The sequence below is a fragment of a genome, unplaced genomic scaffold, assembly GCF_019419815.1.
Source record: "Pyrus x bretschneideri cultivar Hongxiangsu unplaced genomic scaffold, Pyrus_bretschneideri_v1 Contig14, whole genome shotgun sequence".
Taxonomy (NCBI): Eukaryota; Viridiplantae; Streptophyta; class Magnoliopsida; order Rosales; family Rosaceae; genus Pyrus; species Pyrus x bretschneideri.
This window is the reverse complement of record NW_025999435.1, coordinates 860,708-869,727: the sequence shown is the minus strand read 5'-3', so window position 1 is coordinate 869,727 and position 9,020 is coordinate 860,708. Positions and strand designations below refer to the sequence as shown.

At 36.9% G+C, this 9,020-nt stretch overlaps 1 protein-coding gene across 2 annotated transcripts; it reads left to right on the top strand.

Annotated features, from left to right (window-relative positions):
- The first annotated feature begins 697 nt into the window (after window positions 1-697).
- On the top strand, window positions 698-8,450 carry LOC103955243 (probable methionine--tRNA ligase). 2 transcript variants are annotated; one of them, XM_048579575.1, is made up of 18 exons: window positions 698-852; window positions 1,596-1,779; window positions 1,875-2,019; window positions 2,116-2,269; window positions 2,434-2,589; window positions 2,858-3,088; window positions 3,205-3,348; window positions 3,823-3,913; window positions 3,991-4,097; window positions 4,221-4,335; window positions 4,799-4,917; window positions 5,033-5,098; window positions 5,227-5,355; window positions 5,457-5,600; window positions 6,217-6,337; window positions 7,068-7,279; window positions 7,363-7,464; window positions 8,060-8,450. In XM_048579575.1, exons 2-18 carry the CDS (start codon window positions 1,644-1,646, stop codon window positions 8,288-8,290), a joined length of 2,403 nt encoding a protein of 800 aa, XP_048435532.1. In that variant the 5' UTR covers window positions 698-852; window positions 1,596-1,643; the 3' UTR covers window positions 8,291-8,450. The 2 variants fall into 2 exon arrangements, with proteins under 2 accessions (XP_048435532.1, XP_048435531.1); XM_048579574.1 differs by having other exon boundaries at window positions 7,065-7,279.
- The last annotated feature ends 570 nt before the right edge of the window (window positions 8,451-9,020 follow it).

Genomic DNA, 9,020 nt, shown 5'->3' with positions numbered 1-9,020 from the left:
GTTTCAATTATGGTGTTGTTAATTATGGTGTTGTTCAAAACTAAACCAAACTGAACCGTTGATTATTAGTTGTTTCGGCTTTGTAGGCAAAAATATGACAAAAGCAAGCAAACCAGCCACCAAAACAACACAGTTCTATACTGGTTCGGCTTTGTAGCCTACAAGAAAAGAAAACACAAGAAGTTTAAAGTTGCATTAAGAAAATGCCATTGACTTCTATGGGAATTTCCAATTCCTAGGAAATATATACAAATAAGCAACTGAAATGTTGATTAGCTTCTGCGTAAAAACAGGGGAATTTACAAGAGGACTTCTAGTGTGTAAAGTTCGTTTCTAGTTCGATAATTGTTATCAACTAAATCCCTCAATTAAATGAATTTGAAGCAAAAATTGAAACACATTCACCTTAAAAAAAAAAAAAAACCATATGCTGACTTTGTCACTGTATTCTACTTTTTTGGAGGTTAAGAAGATCCATAAAAGCATTTCAACCTTCTCTGACCTTTATTCATCAATGCTATGAATCAAATCTAAAATGTATATGTGTAATACGGATATGAAATTCGTCTATAACTATTAGGCCAACCGTATGTGTTACCCGAGATTTTCCTGTGGATCTCGATTCTTTCTCTACCAGGTTTTTCTGTGGCCCTGTCCATACGATTGTGTCGTTTCGGTCCACTTTCAATTGCGCACTTATAAGTTATAAGGGTCAAATTGGCACAACAAAAGAATTCATTAAACAAAACCCTTGTGGAAATTTGACACTTACCTAAACCAAACTTTGTCTCTGCCGCAGCTCCCGTTTCACTCGCTCTCTCGCAGCCGCAACGCAACCGTACGGACAACTCGGTAAGCCAATTTCTCTTCGCGCTTGCTTTCTCTCCCTCTTCATCTCCGTCTATGCCTTCCGAAATTAGATCCTAATAAATTGCTGTGCTTCTCAGTTTTCGCATCAGGTCCTCCCAGCTTTTATCCAGTTTTTTTTATTTTTCATGTGGATTATACTTTTTATCTGGATATATATGTGTGTGTAATTTCGGACTAGGGTTTTCCATGTAGATAAAAATCGGAGTAAATTTATTGATATTTGGGCTATTTTTATTTGCATGCATTATTTGATTGCGTATTGAAGTATTGCTTTATTTTGATTTCCTTTTTGTTTTTTTTTTTTTGAATAGTTCGGTTACTTTGTGTGATTGCAACTGGGAATTTCATGCGTCTACGGTGCTTGAAAACCAAAAGTTTTTCCCTTTTTTTTCAAAGTTCTGTTTTCTTTCTTTCTTTTGGGTGCTTGCTTTTTAGGATTCATTTGGAGCAGTAGCGTTTTAGGATTCATATAGCCGGATCCACTTAGTGGGATAAGGGTTTATTGTTATTGTTGTTGTTGGGTGTGCTTGCTTTTTATAAAATTTTAGTGTCTCTAGATTCTCAGGCTTCATAGAAGTGCTTTTAAAGGTGCTTTTCCGTTCGGTCAATCGATAGAATGTGTAACAAATACATTATGCAGTACGCCCTGTTTGAAAACTAAAAAATCTGATGAGGAAATAGTACAGAAAAAAAAGTCTTAATTTTATTTTTATCTTGGGTTGCAGTTTTTTAAGCATCTGGTTCTGGCCAGCCATTGAAGTAGAGAGCCAGACATGGGAGACCTCACAGCTACCTCCAAGGGGGACCAGAAGGTTGCCAAGCTACCCATCCCTGGCAAGCGAAACATCCTTATCACAAGTGCCTTGCCTTATGTCAATAATGTCCCTCATCTCGGCAATATCATCGGCTGTATGTATCATTTCCTTAATTCTATTTTCCTTCTAATATCCTTGGGAACCAAACAGACTCCTGAAATTTTTGGTTTGCTTTGTTTTGTTGGCCAGGTGTATTGAGTGCTGATGTCTACGCACGCTACTGCCGTCTCCGGGGATACAATACCTTATACATATGTGGAACTGATGAGTACGGCACGGCAACGGAGACCAAAGCTTTGGAAGAGAAGTGTAGCCCCCAAGAAATCTGTGACAAGTAAAATTTTTCAGTGAAGTTTACGTAATTTTGTAAATTTAACTCTATTTTTTGTGTTTGATTTACTCTTATATTATTTCAAATTGTTTTATGTAGATATCATGCAATTCATAGGGACGTTTATGAATGGTTTAACATAAGCTTTGATAAATTTGGGCGTACATCGGCACCACAGCAAACAGAAGTATGCCAAGCTATTTTTAAGAAACTGTTGGAGAATGATTGGCTCACAGAGAACACAATGCAGCAGGTAGCAACCGTAGCAGTCACTGGACTGTGTCAATTATTTCACATTTTCTTGGTTTAGTCAGTGAATCTTTGCACACACGGTTATCTTCATGCATTGCGATCAAGTTATGTTTTGAAGAAGTGTTTCTGTATTTTATTTTAACTTGAATTAGTACTGTAATTCAGCTTTACTGTGACACATGCGAACGGTTCTTAGCGGACAGGCTTGTGGAGGGGACATGCCCGACTCAAGGCTGTGGCTATGCTTCTGCACGAGGAGATCAATGTGAGAACTGTGGAAAGCTTTTGAATCCAACAGAACTAAAAGATCCTAAGTGCAAGGTACTTGCCATGTTGTGTGTACTATGTACATATGCAAACTTTGTTAAAAGAAAAACATGAATTGTTAGCACGTATTACTCGAGCCCTGTTCTTGCTTATAACCTTTTTGTTCTAGCCCTTGTAATATTTTTCTTGTTTTCTGATTGTTTTTTAAAATAAATAAGGGTTTCTGAAAGTAACTCTTCCCCGCTCACATGCAACAATTATGCATGCAAAAATGTGATTATGCTACACCTTTATATTTCTCATTTTTGCCTATTGCAAGCAGGTTTGTAAGTCAACTCCACGAATTCGAGATACAAACCACTTGTTTCTGGAACTACCTCTGCTGAAGGATAAGTTGGAACAATATATCAATGAAATGTCAGTGGCTGGGTCATGGAGCCAGAATGCCATTCAAGCGACCAATGCATGGCTCAAAGAGGGGCTCAGGCAGCGGTGTATTACCAGGGATTTGAAGTGGGGTGTTCCGGTTCCTCATGATAACTTCAGGGACAAGGTTAATACATGCAACTAAGTTTCTGCGCATTTTTTGTTAATGATTATCAGTTTCTGCGCATTTTTGTTAATGATTATCAAAATTTACTAAATTTGTCCCAACGGTGCAATTTGTAGGTTTTCTATGTGTGGTTTGATGCTCCAATTGGATATGTCTCCATTACTAAATGTTACACTGATGATTGGGAAAAATGGTGGAAGAATCCTGAAAATGTGGAGCTGTATCAGTTTATGGGCAAGGATAATGTGCCATTCCACACAGTAAGTTTTCTAAATATGCCTCACATGTAAGTATTGTTTTCTTAAAATGCCTCACACATAAGTACCGTTTTCTAAATATGCCTCACACATAAGTACAGCACAGTGATTATCTTTGACCATATATCCTTAGCTTAGTTGTATGGTTGGTTGTATATGTGATAACAAGTATAGTTTGCGAGCAATACTTTAGGGATTTCCATCATCATTGCTCACTACTGTTGTTGTGAAAGTCGTACTCTGTATAATTGCCTGAAATTCTGAAATTATTGGAATGTTAGGATCTCTACAGCTTCATAAGTTTCTCCAAGAAGCAATTATATGCATCCACAGTTCCACTATGAAATTTTAAATCAAAGCTTAGGCGTTTGCCTTCCTTTTCTTGCAGTTCTTTATTCGTGTTTGTGATATAATTTCAACTGCATATGTATTCTTGTTTGGAAAAAGAATTATAACTATGTACTTATTTATCTTTAGGTGATGTTTCCTTCCACTCTTCTTGGAACTGGTGAAAATTGGACTTTGATGAAGACTATCAGTGTAACAGAGTACTTAAATTATGAAGCAGGTTGGCTGACTATCTAGTAATGATTTTGCCACAATCTGATTATAACTAGGTGATCTAAATTTTTTTGGTTTTTACAGGAAAGTTTTCTAAGAGTAAAGGCATAGGGGTTTTTGGAAATAATGCAAAAGATACAAACATTCCTGTTGAAGTATGGAGATACTACTTGCTAACTAATAGGCCTGAGGTAACTTTGATGATACCCATCTTCATTTTTAGTTTTTTCATGTGATGGTTTGTAATGTATATCCTTCTTTCTCTGTAGCTTATTTTACTTGTTTAACTTTTATTTTCATTTTTGGTGAAATAGGTATCAGACACATTATTTACATGGGCCGACTTGCAAGCAAAACTGAACAGTGAATTGCTGAATAATTTGGGCAACTTCATAAATCGAGTTTTGAGTTTTGTTGCTAAACCTTCAGGTCAGTCAGCCATTGGTTTCTGAAAGTATTGACCAGTCAGCAGATTTGTCTTTGAAAAATTAATACCATGAGGAAGTTTATTCAATCAATTATTTAAGGAACCATTATATTACAATCATGTTCTCGTTATCAAATTTTATTTGTGTCGGGGACCAGGTTATAACTCTAGTGGTAAAGCCCTTACTGGCACACTCACAGCCAACTGTTGGCCTCCCCTTTCTCTGAATTTAAAAGAAACAGAAAACTGTTTTTGCTTTTATATTATTAAGTCTTGATACAAAAAGAAAATAATATTTTGATAATGTAAGAGTGTGTTATCAAAATTGTCTTTATGTTCCTACATGGTCCAATTACTTAAGAAAAGACTATGCACTCAGTTGGATGATGAATAAATTCCTGCTCTATTTTCATTGGGTGCTTACTTTTCTCTGCATGTATTCTGCTTGACAAATTCTGGTTACAGGTCAAGGATATGGTTCCATTATTCCAGATGCTCCGCAAGCAGAAGCAGATCCTTTGACAGAGAAACTAGCTGAAAAAGTTGGTAAATATGTTGAGCAATATATAGAAGCTATGGAGAAGGTGATCAAAATTTATATCAGAGTCTTGTTGCAAATGATTGAAAGCTTCTTCTTCTACCTGCCTCCTTCACTTTGCTCTTGCATTGTTTTGACACTCCAATATGTATTCTGTGCAGGTTAAGCTAAAGCAAGGACTCAAAACAGCGATGGCCATTTCTAGTGAAGGGAACGCATATCTGCAAGTAAGCATGTTTTAATCTCTCCTTGAGTTAATGAATAACTTCTTTTCTCAAGTGAAATTGCTTGGAGATGACTGCAAAGCCAATGATTGAGCTACTCCTAAGTTGCACCATCTACATTTATTATGCAGGAAAGTCAGTTCTGGAAGCTGTACAAAGAGGACCAACCTCGTTGCGCTATTGTTATGAGAACCTCAGTCGGACTAGTGCATCTTCTTGCTTGTTTGTTGGAACCTTTTATGCCATCATTTTCTCTCGAAGTAATAATTCTGTTCACTGGTTATTGTGAAATATTTTTTGCGGTCACGTAAAGTTACTATGATCATCCAGGCTGAATTTTTTTTCTTTAACTGTGTTCAAGGTATTCAAGCAACTTAATTTGCCTTCTGAGACACACTTATCACTTTGTGATGATGAGGGAGATATTGATAGGGCTAGACGGCCTTGGGAGATTGTGCCTATTGGTCACAAGATTGGGAAACCAGAGCCATTGTTCAAGGAATTGGTATGTCCAGCTGTGCGCAGTGTCTTACCTATTATTTGTTTTTGTACACTTGTAAGGAAGAAACAACCTGATCTTATTGGAAATTAGTACAGTATGTCACATTATTTAGAAAGGGAGTTCTGTGAAAAAAATTAGAGGAATACCTGCCGAGATTTAGAAAAATAGTGGAGAAACTGCTGATGTTATCAGCAAGAAAAAGAGTATTAAAAGAAAATATAAGATAGGGAGATTGGATGAGGGGGGACTTCAAGTAGCTCTTGAATATACAGCATTTCAGTTATTCTGAATTGCATGGTGCATATGCTTCACAGGAAAGCTTGTTTCGCAAGGCAATGCTGCCTTGTAAAAGCAGTTACCAACCAAATATTTATAATTATTATTATTTGGACTGCCATGCAAGATCCTAAAGCACTAGAGTAGTACATTCTTATCTAAATTTCTTTTTTAAGCTTCTCTAGATGAGCGGCTGGACAATTAAGCTGGTTCCTGAGATAAGTTTGTAGGCTGCACTTACCATTTGGTTTTGATTTTTAATGCTGGATTCTCTATGTTATAATTGTTGCATCACTTGCCTATTTGTAGATTCTCATTAGTGAAATGTTACATTTGCACACAGAAAGATGAAGAAGTAGAATTCTGGAGGCAGAAGTTTGCTGGAAGTCAAGCTGACAGAAAAGAGAGGGAAGAAGCTGAAGCAGCAAAGGTGGCTGCACAACTCAAAAAAACGAAAGTTTCAGGTTAGAATTCCATTATGTCTGGTTGCTTTTAGTTGATTAGGTAAAAATGTCACACATGCAGTACTATGGTTTTTTTTACCACCCCAGTTCATTCTTAAATATAGGGTTTGTGCATTTATACTTGTGCAAACCGCCCACCCACCCCACCATACAAACACACCCAAAGAAATCACACGTAAAAAAATGATATATCGTATTTTATGAAACAGCCCCGTTCTGCGAAAGGAAGACCCCTTTTTTATTGCATGCTCTGTTGTTATCAGGATAATCTTTTCCTGTTTCTTTTGTACATCGTATGTTGTGATGGGGATCTATGGAATGATGCGAGGGGTCTTTGTTGAGGACTGCCAGTAGTGCTTGTTGCCCAAATAGGACTTGCATCCTTGTTATTATTGAACAGTTTTCTAAACATCTTTCTTTGCTGTGTTGATCTTTCTGTTCAGGCGTGAGCTATTTTGCTTTTGGAGGTTACCATCAATTCTTTTGACAGTTGGTCCACAAGTTTTTTATATTAGTAAAGTTAACTTCTAAATAATAATTTCCACACTTCGCCATATGGTGTTATACTTCTCACTATAAGTAGTACGCAGCATCTCCTTGTATCTGGAAAACAAAAAATCCATAGCTTATCCTGAGTGTGGGTACCCGTACGTGAAAAGAATACTACACCCTTTATTACTATTTCTTGCAAAAATGAATTTATTCTAAGAGGCCATTGTTATGGCAGAAGGTACTGGAAAGAAAAAGCAACAGCCCACAAAATCTGCAGCTGACGCAGAGATTTCTATTAGTAGGCTTGATATCCGCGTTGGTCTCATTACTAAAGCTCAGAAGCATCCTGATGCGGATTCACTGTACGTAGAGGATATTGATGTTGGTGAAGGACAAACCAGAACAGTGGTCAGTGGACTTGTCAAATATATACCTCTTGAAAAAATGCAGGTTTGTATTTCCATCTACCAATTTTTTAATAATAAAGTTAGTATCAATTTCTGTCAACATTCATATTGACTGTTCTGTGGCAGAACCGGAAAGTATGTGTTCTTTGCAATCTGAAGCCAGCAAACATGCGGGGTATTAAGTCAGAAGCAATGGTTCTTGCTGCTTCGAACAGTGAACACACCACAGTAAGCAGCTCCGTAACCTTTAATATTCTTTGCATCTTATGTGCTCTTTTTAAGCCACTTACCACTGTAATGCTAATGATTAATCACTCTTTGAGTGACCAAACGAAGGAGTCTACGAATATGGATCTTGATGATACCTAATTTTAACTTTTGGTCTCTGACATTATCTATTTACGAGGATATATTTCCCCAGCTTTATGTAAAACTTGCTTCTGTAAAAGAGTTAATTTCTGGTAGGCAAATGATTATAGGCGTTGACCCAATTATGCATAAGGTTGTGGCAATAATATTGTGAAATTTTGTGTCTGCATAAGTCCTGTAGTGGTTTTGGTAATCAGAAAGTAATATCTCAATCGAACTTGAGTCGCAGTTACTCTGGTTTGCTTCTGACTAGTCAGTTGGGAAGGCTTATGCCTTTGTAACTCATGTTTCTTTTGTAATCGTATCTTTTTTGGACACTAATGCAAACACATTAATTTTCATAACCTTCTCAAGCATACCTGTAATATCTGTACGCAATGGTTCAATGGACATGGACAATTAGGCACTAATGTAATTACTGATAAAATATCTTCAATGTTGGCTGCACGTTCAGGTTGAACTGGTTGAACCGCCAGAAGGTGCACAAGTTGGCGAGAGAGTTACATTTCCCGGGTTTGTAGGTGAGCCTGATGAGATTTTGAACCCGAAGAAGAAGGTGTGGGAGACCTTGCAGGTGGATCTGCACACGAACACTGAACTAGTGGCGTGCTACAAAGATATTCCGCTCACAACATCAGCCGGTGTTTGCACCGTGTCCTCTATTGCCGGTGGGTCAATTAAGTAGAAACAACTGATACTCTAGAGATTGAAAAGGAAAAGAAGTTTTGGACCTGGCTTCCATTGTTTGTAGATTTTGACTACTATTTATACATTGTGTGTGGTAATTTGGAAAACCGTATCCAATGAAGTTTAGCTCATCAATTGAAACTAGTTTGTTTTTCTCATGGGAGCACGGAGAAAAGGTGTTTGCATATTTTGGATTTGAAACTAATTTTACCCGTGCTAAAATGCTGAATAGTTAGTACGCCTTCTGGCAGGAGAACGTGAGTATGATATCAATATATTTTGAGGAGTCACTCCTACAGTGGGACGGAATATTTTAGCGTTGTGCCAATATGTTGAACTCATGAGTTTAGTATTATTCTTTATATAAGAGCATGTCTACTTGATAGAAACGGAAAAATAAAATAATTGGAGTACTTAGAATTAGCGGAAGCAACGAAACGGAATCAGATCAACCAACCTTTCAGTATTATTCTTTGAAATAGAATGACATATTGATTAGAAAGTGTGAGAATATATTGAAAATATGGGAAATCAGAATATAATAAGTGCTTATTTAAATATCCGATAAGTCTTTTATAATTTATTTTAAAAAATGATTTGCATAATGAAAGTTATCTATTTTCTGTCTAGTCTGAGTCGCGACCTAGTCAGGACACCCAGGCGAGTCTAGGTGGACACTTAAGCAGGTCTAAGCGTCATTTCATAATTTTCAAATGACTAAAGATTAA

Bases quoted from the DNA above. Each gene is read 5' to 3' on its own strand.
- LOC103955243 (XM_048579574.1), top strand. From the start codon at position 1,644: ATGGGAGACCTCACAGCTACCTCCAAGGGGGACCAGAAGGTTGCCAAG. The intron at 4,336-4,798 runs GTCAGTCAGCCA...TTCTGGTTACAG, and splicing joins TTTTGTTGCTAAACCTTCAG to GTCAAGGATATGGTTCCATT. The intron at 5,601-6,216 runs GTATGTCCAGCT...ATTTGCACACAG, and splicing joins AGCCATTGTTCAAGGAATTG to AAAGATGAAGAAGTAGAATT.